Source organism: Pan troglodytes, chromosome 8 (genome assembly GCF_028858775.2).
Source record: "Pan troglodytes isolate AG18354 chromosome 8, NHGRI_mPanTro3-v2.0_pri, whole genome shotgun sequence".
Taxonomy (NCBI): domain Eukaryota; kingdom Metazoa; phylum Chordata; class Mammalia; order Primates; family Hominidae; genus Pan; species Pan troglodytes.
Window position 1 is genome coordinate 40,201,943 of NC_072406.2, and position 21,096 is coordinate 40,223,038.

Sequence of the window (21,096 nt, forward strand, 5' to 3'; positions counted from 1 at the left end):
ATTCGGTCGTGCTTCTGCATAAGTGTTAACGACATGATTCCCGAATGGGTTTTATTTCACTAATGATGCTGGAAGCTTAAAATTGACCATTAGAAACAAAAACAATCTATGGTATCTATTGGATAGAGAGAAAAATGAGTGTTAACTGATTCCCAGTTTATGTAAACACGTAATCAAAGCTTTTTCCTTTTTAATCTTTAAACTTATTTTCTTTACTTCAAAGGTATGTGCTATTTACATGGATTCATTTTAACTATGGTTCTTAAGCTAAAAGAGCTAATGGATTGGCAATGGGTAGGAACTGGGGAGCAACTGCTTTTGATTTTAAAATCTTAGTTTTGAGTTATACCGACCATTTTGGAACACCATTTATTTTCTAATAACATTGAACTTGCCTTCTGGATTGTCATAGGCCACCCTGAGGGTTTTTTTTTTTTCTTTTTGAGATGGAGTCCACTCTGTCGCACAGGCTGGTGTGCAGTGGCGCGATCTCGGCTAACTGCAACCTCCACCTCCCTGGGTTCAAATGACTCTCCTGTCTCAGCCTCCTCAGTAGCTGGGATTACAGGCGCGCGCCACCAAGCTGGCTAATTTTTGTATTTTTAGTAGAGACGGGGTTTCACCATGTTGGTCAGGCTGGTCTTGAACTCCTGACCTCGTGATCCACCCGCCTTGGCCTCCCAAAGTGCTGGGATTACAGGCGTGAGCCACCGCGCCCGGCCTCACCCTGAGGTTTTCTTAAGCTGACCAACCTTCTTGAATAAAACTGTGCATTGCTCCGTTCACTGGACTTGGAAATACAATTTGAGTAGATTCAAATGCTACATTTCTGTCAAAATTTATCTTGACGGAAATAAGAACGATTTTGCATTTCTTAGTTCTGTGCTAAGGGTCCTTCAAGAAGTTACTATATGTTATATTGACTAGTATAGCGTTACATAATCTATTTAATTTCACATTTTTTCTTTAAAAATGTGCAAGAAGCAATCTTTATAAGATTACCAAAACAAATGTTATGCTTAAGATTAAAGACGAGCTGTTCACCTTTCTGTGTAAGATAAAGCTATTTGCAGTTATTTTACACTATTTTACACTTATTTGTGCTTATTTTATGCAACGTTGGGAAACGCAAGAGTCTTCACACATACACATCAGAACATGTTTATGTGTTTAAAGCATTTCTCATCAGTTAGCAATAGAAACAAAATGCTGGAATACTAAAACAAACGCCCAGAACAAATTCGTGCACTAACTTCTACGCTTTATTTCATGAACACTTTGGTATATATGTCTGGATCAGTTGTTCTCGACCCTATCTGATCCAGTACTCGGTTTTTATAACAAAATTTTGTAATGCTGCTTTACGATCCTGAAATCAAGATCATAGATTATAATCGTACATATTTAATACAGTTTTCAATATCAATAGCGTGCTAACTATAAAGAAAATAATTGTAATAAAATATCAGCATGTAAACGCTTGAGTTACCACTACGCTAGAGTATATAAGGAAGTAGTCAGATGTCCAGCCTTACACAGAATTACTGTAAACACAGCAGCCCCAAATGCAGACTAGTAACAGACGTGCCATTGCAACTTAAATTTCTCAAATAACCTTGCTATCAATGATGTCTTGGTAAAATTCCATGTAAAACAAAGTATGTACTACCTTCCTTTCATTTATGATAGCTACAATTCTGGAAAATTCAGGGTATAATAAAACTGTGACAAAATACTTTGCGATTTTTGCAAAGTGTAGAAAAATTCTAGGCTCAGGTAGTGCTTATCTGAAGCTTTTCACTTATCAGATACCTGGAGGTTACAGCAGAATTCTTCCTTCTGAGGTACTGTCCTGCACAGAAGGGTATTTTACATCCTTGGTCCTCATCACTAAAGGCTGATAATGCCCCTTTCCTATCGTGTTGGTAACTAGACATCTCTATAATATTTCTATACTCTATCAGCAGAAAGTACTGCCCTGTTGTGATCCAATGATCTCCTGTGATTGAATTTAATAGATAGTTCTAAGATTTAATACAGTGCAGAATGTAAAATCTCCAAGTCTAATCTTTGTACTTTGAGCCTTTGTAAAAATATAATGATCAGAAAAAACCTAATTTTATTCTATTTTTAATTGTATAACCATTCATCTAATATTATGGAAGAAATATTTTATCAATAAGTGTTATTACAATGAGAAAAGAAACAAATATAGCTTATCTGCAAAAAAAGCCTTAAATGTTCATTATAAATTAAAGTCAGAAGTTGCTTTCTAACTTGGCTCTTATTTAATGTTACAGATACTGTTATTTTTTAAAAGATCTTCTTTTACAGACTAATTTCTATTTAGCCAATGTGAAGTTTGTTTCACTTGAATTTGTTTTAAATTTTACTGCTAGACTCTTCCGGTAACTAATTTAGATAAAAAGGCAGAAAGACTCTCACTTATTCCTACATCTCTCACATTAACTCTTAAGAAGGTTGTGAATTACAGTAAAATGTCATTCTGGGCAGGATATATGGGCAGAGAATATAGTATTTGGATTGTCCAGATAGTCTGGTAATAGGATCAATGTTTCCTACATCAATTTTCAGAAAAAAATTATATTTCACAATACTGTTCTTATTCTATTTCTTTTCTTTTCTTTTTTTTTAATAACTCAGAAGGCACTTGGGGAAACCAGAGCTATCAGAATCATGTTCTTCAGTCATCATTGTGATGATGCAGGTATTATCACTATAAGAAAGTCAGGATAACAATATTCAGTTTAATAGTATAATTCTAAACAATGTGAGTCCTGGCTCAAAGGAGCATTTGTCCTTGAAACTGCTGGCTCCCAACAGAGCTGTGAACAAAAGCCCTTAATGCCAACCTCTTCCACTTCTTTTTTTCCACTCTTGGAGTTTTCTGTTTGGGTTTTATGCCTGTTTGAATCCTCTCTCTTAGGCCCCAGGAAAATCAGAAAGAAGTTATTAATTTCAGAGCAGACAAATACCAGAAAGTTCTTAAATACTAGTCAGTTTTACCTAGTGCTGGTTTACTACTTTATTGAACTGAAGAGCAGTTAGATAATGTTAAAAGAATCTTCCAAGATTAATAAGCAGAATGTGGGATGGGGAGTACTAGTTTAAAGTCTTGAAAATGAAAAATGTTCCAAGGAAAAGGTGGATGCTGTTGTCTCTTTCTCTTTCTGCTCTGATGTAGTGCGTGTGCTAAGCTTAGGTCTGAGCACTGGCGGATCCCATGGGTGTGGCTCTGAGGAAATTGACGCAGTGGACTGCTGCCGGACATGGAACTGGAATCCTCGAAATCACCCCTCTAAATGAAGCGATATTGAAAGAAATTATTGTTTGTGGAGAATTTTATCTATAAACATTCCCAAGAGGCAAAATTTGTTTTTGTGGAACCACTTGAGTGGAACACAGGTTTGGCGCCCTCAGCATTTGAATCGGGTTATGTTGTCAGGTAAGCCAGTTACTTGCTTCTAGGATTTGATATCTTCGTTGTACATATTTTTATCGATTGGTTCTAGGTTTGGGGGCAAGTCACCTAACCTCTCTGAATCTCAGAAATCCTCTAAACCAGGGATTGGGAACCAGAAACACACCGGTGAAGTCTGAGGATATTCAGCTTGGCCAACACAGTATCTTTCTAAGTTTTAAATTTAAAGTTTTTAAACATAATTTTACTTTTTAATTTTTGTGGGTAAATTTCTTTTGACAGGGTATACATTATCCAGGTCTCTACACTGCCAACATCCATTGCTGCTTTATGCCTAGTCTTTCTACCCATATGTGTATATATATGTGTGTGTGTGTGTGTATATGTATATATATGTGTACTTTTTAGAGATAGGGTCTTGCTATGTCTCAAATTCCTGGCCTCAAGTGATCCTCCTGCCTCAGCCTTCTAAAATGCTAGGATTACAGGCATGAGCCACCACACCGGGTCATCCATATTCTTCTGAATTTTATTTCTATAAACGTGTGGGGTACTTCCGTATTACCTGCCAGATGCCAGGAGCCATTGGTTTTGTGACCTCTGATGTAGGCGAAATCTCTTCTGGTATTTAAATTAATCAATTTCTGGGATAGCAGCAGGAGGTGTGGGGGGGTGATGAATGATGGATTTTGATTTTGCTCAATAAAGGGAGACACTTCTTAATAATTAGTGCTATCCTCAGATTAGAGCCTTTCAAATCTGAGATGAGAAAAAATTGCTCCATCTCAAACAGTGAACTATCAATCTATCTCATTCAAACATGGCTAATATATGTATACCACACACATATGCATAAATTATATGAACATAATTATAGTCGTATAAGAGTATTATTTCATTACACATAATTATACAATAAATAAGCTAACATTATGTGTGTGTACATATATATATATATATATATTTTTCTTTTTGCCAGCCTCAGTTTATTTTGCACCTTAGGCATTCTATTTTCTACCACCTTGTTCTTCTTTGTTCTGGATATGAACTTTTAAAGTCCGATCATATCAAAAACAGTTCCCTAGCTAGCCAAGGCTTCCTGTAGATGCCTTTTCCCTTTTATCCCTTTGGGATTATTTGTGAGAATAAAGTCAGAATTTCAATTTTAGAACTGCAGCAAAACCATTCTTAAACTGCATTTCAAGAGCTCTTTAATTTTTATATTGGTCAGCCTTCTCTCTGAGTTGTTTGAAATCTTTGTTATTATTATTATAATTTTTTTTTTCTGGAGACAGAATCTTGCTCTTTTGCCCTGGCTGGAGTGCGGTAACGCTATCTCGGCTCACTGCAACTTCCACCTCCCAGGTTCAAGCGATTCTCCTGCCTCAGCCTCCCGAGCAGCTGAGACTACAGGCGCCCGCCACCATGCCTGGCTAATTTTTTGTATTTTAGTAGAGACGGGGTTTCACCGTGTTGCCAAGGCTGTTCTCAAACTCCAAGGCTCAGGCAGTCCACCCGCCTCAGCCTCCCAAAGTGCTAGGATTACAAGCGTGAGCCACTGAGCCCGGCTGAGATCTTATTTTTTTTTAATGGTGCATTTTATTTATAACTATGCAAATGGTAACTTTCTCCAGAAGTGCTTGTCATTTCTGTATTGTTCAGCTTTTTTCCCTAACCTTTGAAATATGATCTCCTATGTAAAACCAATTAAACATATAATAACTATTCGGCTGATCGCAGTGACTCGTGCCTGTAATTCCAGCACTTTTGAGAGGCCGAGGTGGGCAGATCACTAGAGATCAGGAGTTCAATACCAGCCTGGCAAACATGGTGAAACCCCGTCTCTACTGAACATACAAAAATTAGCAGGACATCGTGGCGGGCACCTGTAATCCCAGCTCTTCGGGAGGCTGAGGCAGGAGAATCGCTTGAACTTGGGAGGCGGAGGTTGCAGTGAGCTGAGATTTCACCACTGCACTCCAGCCTGGGCGACAGAGTGAAACTCCATCTCTCTCTCTCTCTCTCTCTCTCTCTCTCTCTCTTTCTTTCTCTTTCTCTCTTTCTCTCTTTCTCTATATGTGTGTGTGTATATATGTGTATATATAAAAATTACTGTTTTTACAAAAATGCATGTAAAGCAGATGACAGAAAAGAATATCATGATTGTAATTGTTTTGCCTCTGTATGAATTTTGTGCTCCAACCACAAAAATGACCACATCTGGCCCCTAGTTAGGTGGTCTGCGACACACACCACTCAAATCTATCACTGTTTCTTCTTGTCCAGATTCTTTTTGCTTTATTTCCATTCTTGTATCTCAGCACTTATTTATTTGTTTATTTATTTCTTTATTTATATGAGACAGGGTCTGGCTCTGTTGCCCAGGCTGGAGTGCAATGGCATGATCATAGCTCACTGCAGCCTCAAACTCCTGGGCTCAATGGATCCTCCCTCCTCAGCCCCCCAGGAAGCCAGGACTATATAAACATACTACCATGCCCCATCAATTTTTCCATTTTTTTTTGTAGAGACAGGATCTCACCATGTTGCTCTGACTGGTCTTGTACTTTTGGCCTCAAGAGATCCTTCCACCTTGGCCTCCTGAATTGCTGGTATTTCAGACCTGAGCTGCTGTGCCCAGCTCTGCATGCAGTGTTTATGCACAATGTTCCCTCCTGAGAAGGACATTTTGACATTTTGAAACAATTACCCCTTGATTTTTATACTTCTGTCACGTTTACTATGCAACTTTTCCTTGGGCTAATTTCTCAATCCATTCTTTTTGTGTCTGCCATTATTGATATCTTCGATGCTGGAAGGGTAGAGAGAGGTATTACTGTTGTATTTGAAGGAAACTGCTTGCCTGGCTCTGATGAAAACCAAGATTGCCTTGAAGAAGGCAAAGGGTACAGCTGAGATTTTGGTCATAATGGAAAATACCAGATGCTTTAACATCCAGTCTTGACTGTGCCCCTTGCTCTACTCCCCAAACCAAAGAAAGTTCAGTAACCCGTAGCCACTCAGTGTTTGCTACGACAACAAGTAATGTCAACAAGAGATATTCTCAATTGCCCAAAGAATTTATTATCAAAACAGTCCCCGTGACCTCATTCATTGCCCTTTGGACCAAGCACACTCTTCTGGCTTCTCTGCTGTTAGTACACTATTATACATTTATTGAAAGTGGGGAAGCTACTTTCCTTCCAGACAGGACTCAGGTCTGGGCATCCATGTGTAAGGCCAAGATTATCCTGGAGGATTTGAGCTTGGAGTCTCTGGATATGTTTCTACCAAATAGGAATGTCCTTGGGTACTTTAAAGTAAAGGTGGATGCCTCTCCTTGTGGGTAGACCTTTCAGGCCTCTTGTTCCAAAACAAGTTGTTTTATCTACGCTGAAATTCTGCCGAAGTAGATAAGCTACCCCTTTATTGTTGGTCTCTGCAGACATTGATGGCAATATATTTATATTTGTGGCCTTAGTTCTCATTTGATGTTGCACATTCCAAATGCACTGTGGGCAACAGTCAATAGAAGTTTGATCATCCTTTTTCTGATTAGGCTAATGAGCATCTGATACTGAAACTGATACTTTAGTCACACACTGGAAAGGTTTTATGTTTCATCAACTGCCTTCTGTCCTTTTGTGCAGATCGTTATTAATTGAATAGATGGGCATAGCCCTGTTCATGTTACGTGATGGTCTTTTCCTTAGAACGATTCCCAGTGTTTTCATCATGTTATAACATTTGTCATCATCTTTCCACGTTTAATTTTGGGGTGGGGGCTGGGGGTCAAATAGTTCTACTTTCATTTCATGGAAATCATAGGTCTCTTTGTATTACCATTTGCAATTGCTTTTGTTCTTATCAGACAGGATGAAATTAATAGTCTTCCTAAAACACCTCAGAATGAAGCTTAAATTTTCTGTAAACTAAGAACAAATGACACCACTCAATGGCAATACCATCTGTGGTACATAGAACCCAAGCACTTTGATTCTTTCTAATGTAGCTTGGGAAATTTATAAATTGGATAAACATTCAGCATCATGTTGTGAAAATGTTATTACCTGATTTTTTTTTTCCTTCTCTGGTAGAACTACAGTATGTTTTTTGAATCAAATGTGCTATAATATTGCCATATTTTAGTTTTAAATCTCACTCCACTGAATCTTAGTGATATATATGTGTTGAGATAAAAATATATTCTGGTAGGAGTTGGGACAGGAAATCAGGTCGCCTGAGCAATGGCTGTCTTCCCTGCAAGAATGCGCAATTCACACACAATTCATACCTCTCTGGACCTTAGTTTGTGATCAATATCATGAAAGGCTGAATTTATATGATCTCTAAGGTTACACTCAAACTGTAAAATAATATTGTTTTATGAGACAATAATTATTGCATTTTGGTAAAATTTCTAAGTCACAGTAGTAGGGTCAGTGGCCATAAGTTTTGTTACTGAGCTGTTTATTTTTTGTCCCTGAAAACTGCTAAATAGTTTCTTAGCTATAGCCTTATTTTCTATATTACTATTTAGACATGCATTTATTAAGTAATAAGACACTAAATGAGGCCAGGTGCAGTGGCCCACGCCGGTAATCTCAGCACTTTGGGAGGTGGACATGAGAGGATCACTCAAACCCAGGAGTTCGAGGCTAGCCTGGGCAACACAGCAAGACCCTGCCTCTAAAAAATAAATAATAAATAAATAAACAGACCAATAAATAAACAGCCAGGTGTGGTGGTGTGCGGCTGCAGTCCCATCTGCTTGGGAGGCTGAGAGAGAAGGATCCCTTGAGCCCAGGAGTTTGAGGCTGCAGAGAGTTATGATTGTGCCACTGCACTCCAGCCTGGGTGACAGAGCAAGATTCCGTCTCTTAAAAAAAGACACTAAACTCGATACTGGGGATTAGAGAAAAAAGACATTTTTCTGCTTTTTTGTTTTAGAGTATAAACAGAATTTTTAGCTCCCTTCCACGATTCTGGTTTAAAAAGTGTCTCCATCAGGTCACTGGAGTGTTTGATAACTCATTCTTCCTGATCTTCCCAAGGTGAGTGCAGGATTTTTCTTTCCAAGAGCTCATTCTTCAGGTGTTAGAAACTGTGAGCCTGAAAACTGAAACTTCCTCTTCAAAATCTTGTCCATAGCTGGCGTTTTTTATTTTTTAAATCTATTTTTACTTTATTTTTTGAGATGGGGTCTCACTCTGTCACTCAGGTTGGAGTGCAGTGGTGTGATGTTGGCTCACTGCATCCTCCCGCCTCCCAGGCTCAAGTGATCCTCCCACCTCAGCCTCCCAAGTAGCTGGGACCACAAGCACGTGCCACCATGCCTGATTAAGGTAGCTGGCATTTTATTTCTGACTTCTCTGTTAAGTTACAGGCTTCAACTGGTGGGAGCAATGAAAAATGTCACCTGTGCTCTTTGGTTTCTCACCAGGAGTTTCACTCTCTCTAATTAAGTAGCTTGGTATCTTTGGTATTTGGTCAGCCTGTTACTTAGTCCTCTCACCATCCACTTCGTGTGGTGGCCAGCCCTTGATGTGAGTAACCTTTAGGTAACAGGCCTTTAAGAAATCTCTTCAGTTCTAAGGACATTATTCTAGAAGCTTAATTTTAGAGAAAATATACATTTTGTACACAATGCATGTCATTGGCAAGTCTAGAAATATTTTATTCATTAATTTATTTCACAGATATTTACTAAATGTCTTCTATGTGCAGTTCCTATCTGAAGTGCTGGAGATAGGGGCAGTCTCTATCTGCACCCAGCAGAATCGGACTCATAAAGTCCCTCTGTGAGCCCTCTTTTGCTGCTGTAACACATTGCCACAAACCTAATGGCTTAACACACACAAATGTATTATCTTACAGTTCTAGAGGTCGGAAGTCTAAAATGAATCTGCACGGCTAAAATCAAAGTATCAGCAGGGTTGCATTCCTTCCGGAGGACCAAGGAGAATTTATTCTTTGCTTTTCCAGCTTCTAGAGGCCCCTATGTTCCTTGGCTCATGACTCTTGGCTCATGGCTCCTTGGCTTATGGCCCCACATCACTCTGACCACTGCTTCCATCAGCATATCCCCGTCGCTGCCTGTGTCCCTCCTGTCTTCCTCTTAGAAGAACCCTGGTGATTATGTTTGGCTTCCTCCAAATACCCAGAATAGTCTCCCCATCTCAGGATCCTTGACTTAATTTCTTTGCAAAGTCCCTTTTGCATAGAACATACAACATTCACAATGTTGTACAAATATCACTATTGTCTATCTCCAAGTCTTTTTCATCTCCCCAACTTAAATTCTGCACCCATTAAGCAATAATCCCCCATTACTTCTCCACCGACTTCCTGGTTAACTCTAATCTGCTATTTCTATCAGTTTGCTTATTTTAGATATTTCATGTCACTGGAATGATATAATATTTCCCCTTTTGTATCTGGCTTCTTTCACTTAGCCTAGTGTTTTCAAGGCTCATCCATGCTATAGCATGTATCAGAATTTCATTCTTTTATGGTACAATATTATTTTGTGTATGTATAGACCACATTTGGTTTATGCATTCATCCCTAGATGGACACTTGGGTTGTTGCCACCTTTTGGGTATTGTGAATAATGCTGCTATGAATATTGGTGTACAGGTATCTGTTGAGTTCCTATTTTCAATTCTTTTGGGTCTTTTCCTAAAAGTGGAATTTCTGGGTCATATGGTAATTCTGTATTTAACTTTTGGAGTAAGTGCCAACCTGTTTTCCATGGGGCCACACCATTTTCATTCTCAACAGCATTATCCAAAGATTCCACTTTCTTCACATCCTTGTTAACACTTCTTATCTTCTAGGTTGTTGTTTAATTACAAACATCTTGGTCAGTGTGAAGTGGTATCCCATTGCGGCTTTGATTTGCATTTCCATAATGATTAGTGATGTACACCATATTTTTATGTATTTGTTGGTTATTTGTATATCTTCTTTGAAGAAATGTCTGCTTGAGTCCTTAGCCTATATTTTAAATTGATTCTTTTTGTTGTTGAGTTGTAGTTTTTGTGTATACTCAATATTAACCCCTTATCAGATAGAAGATTTGCAAATTTTTTCTCTTATTCTGTGGGTTGCCTTTTAACTTTTTTGATAGTATCCTTTGATGCACAAACATTTTTAATTTTGATGAAGTCTAATTTACCTATTTTTTCTAATGTTGCCTGTGTTTTTGATATATCATTGTCAAATCCAAGGTCATGAAAATTTGCCCCTATGTTTTTCCTCTAAGGATTGTATAGTTTTTAGCTCTTAAATTTAGGCCCTTGATCTCTTTTGAGTTGATTTTTGTCTATTTGGAGCCTAATGAAATTTAGGTTCCGATTTCATTCTTTTGCATGTGGATTTTCAGTTTTCCCAGCACAATTTGTTGAAGAGATTGTTCTTTCTCCTTTGGATGGTCTTGGCATTCTTGTTGAAAATCAACTGATAATAGATGGAAGAGTTTACTTGGGGACTTTTAATTCTCTTCCATTGGTCTATATGTCTTTCTTTATATCAGTATCACACTGTTTTGATTACTATAGTTATAATAGTTTTGACATCAGGAAGTGTGAGTCCTCCAACTTTGTTCTTGTTTTTTAATACTGTTTTGGCTATTTGGTATTCCTTGACATTCTATATGAATTTTAGGGTTGGTTTTACATTTCTGCAAAAAATGCCATTGGGATTTTGATAGAAATTTCATTGAATTTATGAATTGCTTTACATAGTATTGCCATCTTAACCATATTAAGTCCTCCAGTTTATGAACAGGAGATAGCTTTCCATTTATTTGTATATTTAATGGCTTTCAGCAATGTTTAGTGTTTTCAGTGTACAAGTTTTTCTCCTTCTTTACGTTTACTTGTTAACATTTTATTATTTTTGATGCTACTGTAAATGAAATTGTTTTCTAAATTTTATTTTTGATTATTCACTGCTAGTGTACAGAAATACGACTTGAATGTTGAAATCAGATCTAATTTTTGAGAGTTAAAGACTGAATTTCGCAACTTCATTGACTTCATTTAACTTTCTGTGTGTGTATATGGGTGTGTGTGTGTATTCTTAGGTTGTTCTGCATACGAGATAATGCCATCTGCATACAGAGATAGTTTTACTTCTTCCTTTCCAATTTAGATGCTTTTACAACTTCTTTTTCTTGACCAATTACTGTGGCTTGGGCTTCCTGGACTATGTTGAATAAGAGTGTTGAAAGCAGGCATCCTTGTCTGATTCCTGATCTTTTTTTTTTTTTTTTTTTTTTTTTTTTTTTTGAGATGGAGTCTCACTCTGTCACCCAGGCTGGCTGGAGTGCAGTGATGTGATCTTGGCTCACTGCAACCTTCACCTCCCCTCCCAGGTTCAAGTGATTCTCGTGCCTCAGGCTCCCGAGTAGCTGGGATCACAGGCACCTGCTACCATGCTCTGTGAATTTTTAGATTTTTAGTAGAGATGGGGGTTTCACCATTTTGGCCAGGCTGGTCTCGAACTCCTGGCCTCAAGTAATCTGCCTGCCTCAGCCTCCCAAAGTGCTGGGATTACAGCTGTGAGCCACCATGCCTAGCCTGACTCCTGATCTTAATTGAAAATCTTTTAGGCTTTCACCATTGAGCCCGATGTTAGCTGTGGGATTTTCCTATATGGCCTTTAGCATGTTGAGGAAGTTGTCTTCTATTCAGTTTTCCTTTTCTTTTCTTTTTTTGAGACAGTCTTGCTCTGTCACCCAGGCTGGAGTGCAGTGGTGTGGTCTTGGCTCACTGCAACCTCCGCCTCCCGAGTTCATGCGATTCTTCTGCCTCAGTCTCCCTAGTAGCTGAGATTCCAGGTGCACACCACCACACTAGGCTAATTTTTGTGTTTTTAGTAGAGATGGGGTTTTGCCATGTTGGCCAAGCTGGTCTGGAACTCCTGACCTCAGGTGATCCACCTGCCTTGGCCTCCCAAAGTTCTGAGGTTACATGTGTGAGCTACCATGCCCGGCCCCAGTTTTCCTTTTCTTGGTGCACCCATCATTTGTTAGACCCTCCTGAGTAAAAGATGCACATGGGAGGGAAAAAATTGAGGATTCGCATGTTAGAGAATACCTTTATTATTTTCTCTCAGTTGTTTCTAGAGTAATGGTATGAAATTAATTTTTAGTTAGCATTTCAAAGGCTTATGTTTCCATGTGAACTGTTTGTTTTGGCTTTTTCCCCTCTTTGGAAGCTTTTAGGATCTTCCTTGGCGTTCTGTAATTTTTGTGGTATGGTTTATGCAGATTTTTGTTTGTTTTTGAGATTCATCTATGCTTTTGCATCTATCATTAATTTATTGCTTTTATGGATGTGTATTATTCCATTGTATGGGTATGCCACAATTTGTTTATCCACTCTCCTGTTAACGGGTGTGTGGTTATTTCAGGTTTTGGGCTATTACAAATAAAACTACCAAGAACATTTTTGTGCAAGGATTTGTATGATCATATAGTTTCATTATGCCTAGATAAAAACCTAAGAGTGAAATGGTAAGGTCATATGGTAGTTGTATGTTTAACTTTTTAAGCAACTGGTAAACTGCTCTCCATAGTGGTTGCAATATTTTACATTGATGTTGGCAATGTATGAGAGTCCCAGTTCTTCCACATACTCCTCATTAACTGATATGGTCAGTCCTTTAACTACAGACATTCTAATAGGTGTGTACTGGTATCTCATTTGGTTTTAATTTGCAGTTGTTGAATGCATCTTTTCATGTGTTTATTGTCCATTCACATATCTTATGTGGTAAAGTGTCTATTCAGACTCTTTATCCATTTTTTTATTGGGCTATTCAGTTTTTTATTGAGTTGTGACAGATCTTTATATATGTTCTTGGCTTATATATTCTGTCAGATATATGATTTATAAATATTTTGTCCCAATCTGGGTCTCATATTTTTATTCTCCAAACAGTGTCTTTCAAAAAACAAGTGTCTTCAATTTTGATAAAGTACAACTTATTTTTTCCTTATAGTGTTTTATCTTATAATGCTTTTCCAAACCCAGTATAATGAAGAATTTCTCCAATGTTTTCTTCTAGAGGTTTTTCAGTTTTACCTTTCCAATCTATGTCTGTGATCCACTTTAATTTGGTTTGTGTATATGAGGTATGGATCAAAGTTCATTTTTTTCTTTTGCTTACCTAGTTGTTCCAGCATCATTTATCAAAAATAAACCTATTGTTTCTCCACTGAATTACCTTTATAACTTTGTCAAAAATTAGTTGTCTATTTGTCTGTGAATGTATTTCTGAACACTTCCTACTGTAACTTTGATTTCTTTATTTTTACACCAATACCACACTGTTTTGATTACTCTAGCTTTATGATAAGTCTTGAAGTTGGGTAGTTTAAATCCTCCAATGGTGTTCTTTTTAAAAAGTTTTTTGGCTATTCTAGGTCTTTTGCAAGTCTATAAGAATATTAGAGCCAGCATGTCAATTTCTTAAAAAAATACCTGATGGAATTATGACTGATGATATTGCCTTGAATTTATAGACTAATTTAGGAAAAATGGACATCTTAACAATATTGAATTTTTAAATCCATGAACATAGTATGTCTCTCAATTTATTTAGGTCTTATTTAATTTCTCTCACTAATGTTTTGTAGCTTTCAATATACAGGTCTTATACATCTCTTTTGAAACTTATCTGTATTTCATATTTTGGGGCTATTGTTAATGAGTTTTAAATTTTCCATTTCTAATCATTTGTTGCTATTGTATAAAAATACACTTGATTTTTGCATACTGATTTTATATCCTGAAATTTTGCTAAACTCACTTATTAGTTCTGGTATCTTCTTTGTACATTCCAGAGGGTTGTCTATGTAGATGATCTTATTGTCAGTGAATAAAGATCATTTTCTTACTTCTTCCTTTCTAATCTCAACTCTTCCTTCCCAATCTCAACTTATTTTTATTTCTTTTTTTTTTCCTTAATGCACTAGCTGGAACCACCAGTAAAAAATTGAATAGAAATGATCTCTTGTTCCTGATATTAAAGGGAAATGTTTCAGTTAAGTTTGATGCTAACCATTTACAAGGTTAAGGCTTCTATTCTGAGTCACTGAGAACTTTTATTAGGAATGAATGTTGGATTTTATCAAATGTTTCTTTGTGTACTATGGAGAGAATCTTGTTTTTTTCCTTTTAGTTTGTTAATGTGATTAATTACATTGATTAATTTTTCAAGTGACAAACCAACCTTACATTTCTGAGACAAACCCCACTTGTATCTTTTATATACATTATCAGATTTAATTTGCCAAGATTTTGTTAAGAAGTTTTGCACTTATATTCATAAGGTTATTAGTGTGTAGTTTTCTTTAGTATCTTTATCTGGTTTTGGTATTGAAGTAATACTGACATTATAGAATGATTTGGAAAGTTTAATCTCCTCTTCAATTTTTTGGAAGAGTTTGTATAGAATTAATATTGTTTGTTTATTAAATGTTTGGTAGGTTTATTAAATGTTTGGTAGTAATGTTTGGTGAAAGCCATCTGGGACTGGAATATTCTTTATGGGAAAAATTTTAAGTACAAATTCAATTTCTTTGATAGTTATGGCACTATACAGGTTATGTATTTCTTCCTGAGGGAGCTTTGGTATATTAGATTGTCCTTAAAGGAATTTGTTCATTTTGTGTAAGTTATCAGATTTATTGGCATAAACTCATTCATAGTATTCTCTTACTGACCTTTTAATATCTGTAGAATTCGTAGTCATTGTTACCTCTCTCATTCCTAATATTGGCCATTTGTGGTTTTTTTTATTTTGATACACCTATAGCTATAGGACTATAGATTTACTAAATTTTCTCAAGGAACTAACTTTAATTTTTATCTTTTCCACTTTACTTTGATATTTATGTATCTTAATTTTGGGTTTTATTGATTTATTTCTCTAGTTTTTTAAAAATGTCAGGATACATTTAATTTAATGTAGTCATATTTGCATTTGAAGAAATTTTGATGAATTCAGTTGTGAATAATGTTTTACTTGGAGCATATAAAACAAGGCGTCCTCAGCCTAAAAGCTCCTTTAGCTGATAAACAACTTCAGCAACATTTCTGGATACAAAATCAATGTACAAAAATCACCAGAATTCCTGTACATCAACAACAGCCAAGCCAAGAGCCAAATCAGGAATGCAATCCCATTCACAATTATCACAAAAAGAATAAAATACCTAGGAATACAGCTAACCAGAAAGGTGAAAGATTTCTACAATGAGAATTATAAAACACTACAAAGAAATCAGAGATGACACCCAAATGGAAAAACATCCTATGCTCATGGATTCAGAGAATAAATATCATTCAAATGGCCATACTGCCTGAAGCAATTTATAGATTCAATGCTATTCCTGTCAGATTACCAACAACATTCTCACAGAACTAGAAAAAACTATTTTAAAATTCACATGGAACCAGAAAAGAACCTGAATAGCCAAGGCAATTCTAAGCAAAAAAAAAAAAAAAAAGAAACAAAAACGAAACAAAAACCACAAAGCTGGAGGTATCACGCTACCCAACTTCAGACTATACCACAGGGCTACAGTAACCAAAACAACATGGTACTGGCATAAAAAGCAGACACATAGACCAATGGAGCAGAATAGACAGCCCAGGAACAAGGTTACATACCTACAACCATCTGATCTACAACAAAGCTGACAAAAACAAACAATGGGGAAAGGACTTCCTGTTTAATAAATGGTGCTGGGATAACTGATGAGCCATATGCAGAAGATTGAAACTGGACCCTTCTTATGCTATATACAAAAATCAACTCAAGAGGGATAAAAGGCTTAAATGTAAAACTAAAAACTATAAAAACCCTGGAAGATGACCTAGGCAATACCATTTTTGACATAGAAACTGGCAAAGATTTCATGACAAAAGATGCCAAAAGCAATCGCAACAAAAGCAAAAATTGACAAGTGGGATCTAATTAAACATAAGAGCTTCTGCACAGCAAACTATCAACAGAATAAGCAGACAAACCACAGAATGGGAGAAAATATTTGCAAACTATGCATCTGACAAAGGTTTAATATCCAGTGTACATAAGGAATGGATTTACAAGAAAAAAACAACCCCATTAAAAAGTGGTCAAAGGACATGAACAGATATTTTTCAAAAGAAGACATACATGTGGCCAATAAACAAGTGGGAAAAGCTCAATGTCACTGATTATTAGAGCAATGAAAATCAAAACCACAATGAAATATCATCTCACACTAGTCAGAATGGCTATTATGAAAAAGTCAAAAAGCAGCAAATGCTGGTGAAGTTGCAGAAAAAAGAGAATGCTTATACACTGTTGTGGGAGTGTAAATTAGTTCAATCATTGTGGAAAGCAGTGTGGCAATTCCTCAAGGAGCTAAAAATAGAAAAACCATTTAACTCAGCAATTTCATTACTGGGCATATACCCAAAGAAATATAAATCATCACATAAAGACACATGCACACATAAGTTCATTGCAGCACTATTCACAGTAGCAAAGACATTAAATCAACCTAAATCCCCATCAGTGGTAGACTGGATAAAGAAAATGTGGTACATATATGTCATGGAATACTATACAGCCATAAAAAAGAATGTGATCATGTTCTCTTTAGGAAGAAAACCAATTACCACATGTTTTCAATTACAAATGGGAACTAAATGATGAGAACACATGGACACAAAGGGGAACAATAGACCCTTGGGCCTCCTTAAGGATGGAGGGTGGGAGGAGGGAGAAGATCAGAAAAAATAACTATTGGGTACTAGGCTTAGTACCTGAATGATGAAATCATCCGTACAACAAACCCCTGTGACATGAGTTTATCTGTATAATAAACCTGCATATGTACCCCTGAACTCAAAATAAATTATTTTATTTTTGGTAGAGATGAGATTTCACTATGTTGGCCAGGCTGGTCTCGAACCTCTGGCTTCAAGTGATCTGCCTGTCTCAGTCTCTTTATTTAGTTATTTTGGACATAAGATTTCATGCTGCACATTTCTTTATGAGCATTGTATAAACTGTGTTCCACAGATTTTGATATATGATGTTTTTATTCAGTATATATGAGGAGTTTCTGTAGATCTTTCTTTTACTAATTCCTAGTTCAATTCCAATGTATGAAGATATTTTATATGACTTTAGTTACTTTAAACTTGTTAATGTTCATTTTATGGCCCAGAATATGGGCTATTTTGGTGATTTTTTCCTTGCACATTTGAAGAGACTGTGTATTCTGGTGTTACTGAGTTGTGTGTCTTTTAAATGTCAATTAAGTCAAGTTGTCTGATTGTGTTGCTCAGGTCTTCTATATCATTATTGATCTTTTGTTTGCTCATTTTATTGATTGCTGAGAGAGTTTTGAAGTCTACCAATTACGGATTTATCTACTTTTCCTTTTAGCTCTGTGTTTCGTTCATATATTATGAAATTCTGTTGTTTGGTGAATATACATTTACAATTGTGTGCTAATTGATCCTTTATTAGTATGTGTGCTCCTCTTTGTCCCTGTTAATATTATTTGCTTTGGAGTCGATATTGTCTGATTTTAATATGGCCATTCCTGCTTTCTTTTGATTATTATTTGCATGAACTGTTCTTCTCTGGCCATTTACTTCTGATGTATTTGTATCTTTATATATAAAATAGTTTCTTTTGGCCACAAATAGGTCTCCTTTTTCATCCAATTTGATGATTTCTCATTTAATTGATGTGTGTAAACCATTTTCATTTGATGTAACTACTAATACAGTTAAATTTCAATTTACTATCTTGCTACTTGTTTTCTATTTGTTTCATCTGTTCTTTGTGGTTTTTTTCCTTTCTCTGCCCGTTTTGAATTGAGCTTTTTAAAATGATTCCATTTTATTTATGCTATTAATTTACTGCTTATATTTCTTATTAAAAGTTTCTTAGCTGCCCTCTGGCTTATAATATATATCTCAAACTTATCATGTCTCCTTTAAGTAAAATTCTAAAATTCACAAATAGTTTAAGAAACTTACAACAATATTCCTTGAATACCCCTCCCTATACTTTGTGTTATTGTTTTCACACATTTTATTTCTACATGTCATAAACCCCTCAAAACGTTGTTACTATTTTTGCTTTAGACAGTCAATTATATTTTAGAATGATTAAAAAATACACAAAGTCTTGTATATTTATTTTTACCATTTCTGCAGCTTTTAATTTTTTTTTGCATAGATTCATGTTTCTGGCTGGCATGGTATTACTCCCGACAGAATAATTTTATTTAACATTTCTAGCACAGGTCTTCTGGCAGTGAATTCTCTGCTTTTGTTCATCTGTGAAGGTTTTTATTTTGCTTTCATTTTTGAAAGATTTTTGTTTTACTCTTAGTATAGAATTTTGGGTTGACATGGTTTTTTTTTTTTTCATTTTTAACGCTTTAAAGATGTTACTCTCTTTTCTTCTGGTTTGCGGTGTTTCTGATGAGAGTTCTCTTAAAATTCTTATGTTCATTCCTCTGTAATATGTCATACCTGTCTACCTTCAAGATGTTCCTTTATCTTTGGTTCAAGCCATTTAAATATGATGTGTTTTAGTCAATAGAAGGTTTTGGTTGAATTTTTTGGTGGTGGTGAGGAATGAGCAGGTGCAGCCCTGCTGTTGTATCTGTTGTGCTGCAGCAGAGGTGTGAGTTTAGGAACATCATGTTACTGTCCACCCAACTCCAACAGAAGCCTTAGTCTTGACATTTCCCTTATTTAACTGTTACTAAGGACCACAAGTTAGATGCATCTGAGACTTCCTTTCCTGAATTTACCACTGGCATTAATCTACAGAGAACACTAGATAATTCAGATATCATTGAAAATTATCCTCATTTTTTCAGTAAAGGGGATTAGCTTCAATGAAGACCAGCAAAAGGAAAAGGATCAGCTTGGCAAAGCCCCCAAGAAGGAAGAAGCAGCTGCCCTCCACAAAGACATTTCTGGTTCAGGCAAGAGGTCACTGGAGAAGAACCAAATTAATTTTTGGAGGAATCAAATGACCAAGAGATGGGAACCAAGCTTAAACTGGAAGACCACTGTTAATTACAAAGAGTATGTAGACATTTGCATTTGCTTTCAGATGCATCTTAGTAACAGTATTCACCTAATGTTTCACATAACTTTATTTATTTATTTTTGAGATGGAGTCTTGCTCTGTTGGCCAGGCTGGAGTGCACTGGTGCAATCTTAGCTCACTGCAACCTCTGCCTCCCAGGTTCAAGTGATTCTCCTGCCTCAGCCTCCTGAGTAGCTGGGATTACAGGCATGTGCCACTATGCCTGGCTTTTTTTTTTTTTTTTTTTTTTTTGTAATTTTAGTAGAGACAGGGTTACAACATGTTGGCCAGACTGCTCTCAAACTCCTGCCCTCAAGTGGTCTGCCCACCTTGGCCTCCCAAAGTGCTGGGATTACAGGTGTGAGACACTGCGTCTGGCCAGAACTTTATTTTATAATAGAAAAATACCGGGTAGATAGTTACATGTCCCTCCAAGGTACAGGTTTATTCCTTTCTGCTCCTCTTTTTATTCCAAGCAGAAAGATTTGATAGAGTTTGTGTGTGGAGCACCATGAAGGGAAGGGAAGAACACAATTCACTTTTATATAGTTGGTGAGTCGGGACAAATAATATGCAGAAAAGATGATAAAACACATGGAGAAGTCACAGGAGAAATGTAAAAATCATGGTAGGGACCTGATTAAGTAAGCACTGGGAGAATGTGGAATGATGAAAATGATATGGAGTTAGTCAGGGAAACTGTCATAGAGAGAATGTCTAACAGAACTTTAATACTATGAAAAGGCTAGAGTCTCAAAAATATGAATGGGCCTATATACACTGGCTTAATGAATGTATGAAATATACAAAACAAGTGCCATTTAGGACCCTCTATAAACAGGCATCAAAGCAAAAATTGAGGGCCAATGCTACTTAAATGCTGGGGCAGTCTGAAATACCTTGAGCATTATTTATTTATTTATTGAGACAAAGTCTTGCTGTCACCCAGGCTGGAGTGCAGCGGCATGAATTGGCTCACTGCAACCTCTGACTCCCAGGTGCAAGCAATTCTCTTGCTTCAGCCTCCCGAATAGCTGGGATTACAGGTGTGTGACACCACGGCTGGCTAATTTTTGTATTTTTAGTAGAGATGGCGTTTTGCCATGTTGGCCAGGCTAGTTTCGAACTCCTGAGCTCAAGTAATCCGCCCACTTCAGCCTCCCAAAGTGCTGGGATTACAGGTGTGAGCCACTGCACCCAACCCACTTTTTAAAATTTAACAAATAGTTTACAAGTCGCGGCCTGTAGGTGATATTCTATGTTGTCCCATTTTTGGTTTAAGAACTGACTCCTGGTTGATCACACAGGGACCTTCTCCTGCAGGGATTCTGAGAACCACAGAGTGATTGTGTTTTGGAAGCAAACCCAGAGAGCTGTTTGAAGAACGGAGTCATGTGGAGAGGGGAGACACTGGCTCCACTGATTGATTCTCATCAATTTTGGGGTGTTTGACTTTTGTGGCTCTGTTTGAAAGAGTCAATGTGAAAATGAAAAATGCATGGGCAACTCTGTTAACTGGCAAGTGA

At 36.7% G+C, this 21,096-nt stretch overlaps 1 protein-coding gene and 1 long non-coding RNA gene across 14 annotated transcripts in view; one reads left to right on the top strand and one right to left on the bottom strand.

Annotated features, from left to right (window-relative positions):
* Window positions 1-21,096, top strand: part of LOC450370 (outer dynein arm-docking complex subunit 2) — a 40,770-nt gene that overhangs the window by 7,528 nt on the left and 12,146 nt on the right. For 4 of the 13 annotated variants that reach the window (XR_010146591.1, XR_010146583.1, XR_010146585.1 and 1 more), the window contains exons 2-4: window positions 3,206-3,466; window positions 19,356-19,566; window positions 20,878-21,092. Coding sequence is in view for 1 of the 13 variants with exons in the window: in XM_063780570.1 (XP_063636640.1) it covers window positions 3,457-3,466; window positions 19,356-19,566 (221 nt within the window). In the remaining 12 variants the exon portion in view is untranslated. Of the gene's footprint in view, window positions 1-2,664; window positions 2,729-3,205; window positions 3,467-19,355; window positions 19,567-20,877; window positions 21,093-21,096 lie in introns of those variants that run through there. The other 9 variants (XR_010146589.1, XR_010146586.1, XR_010146584.1 and 6 more) reach the window with 5 other exon arrangements.
* LOC129136263 (uncharacterized) overlaps window positions 1,245-21,096 on the bottom strand; it is a 79,649-nt gene continuing 59,797 nt past the window's right edge. Inside the window, exon 3 of the long non-coding RNA XR_008537747.2 lies at window positions 1,245-3,319. This is a non-coding gene — a long non-coding RNA (uncharacterized LOC129136263). The remainder of the gene's footprint in view (window positions 3,320-21,096) is intronic.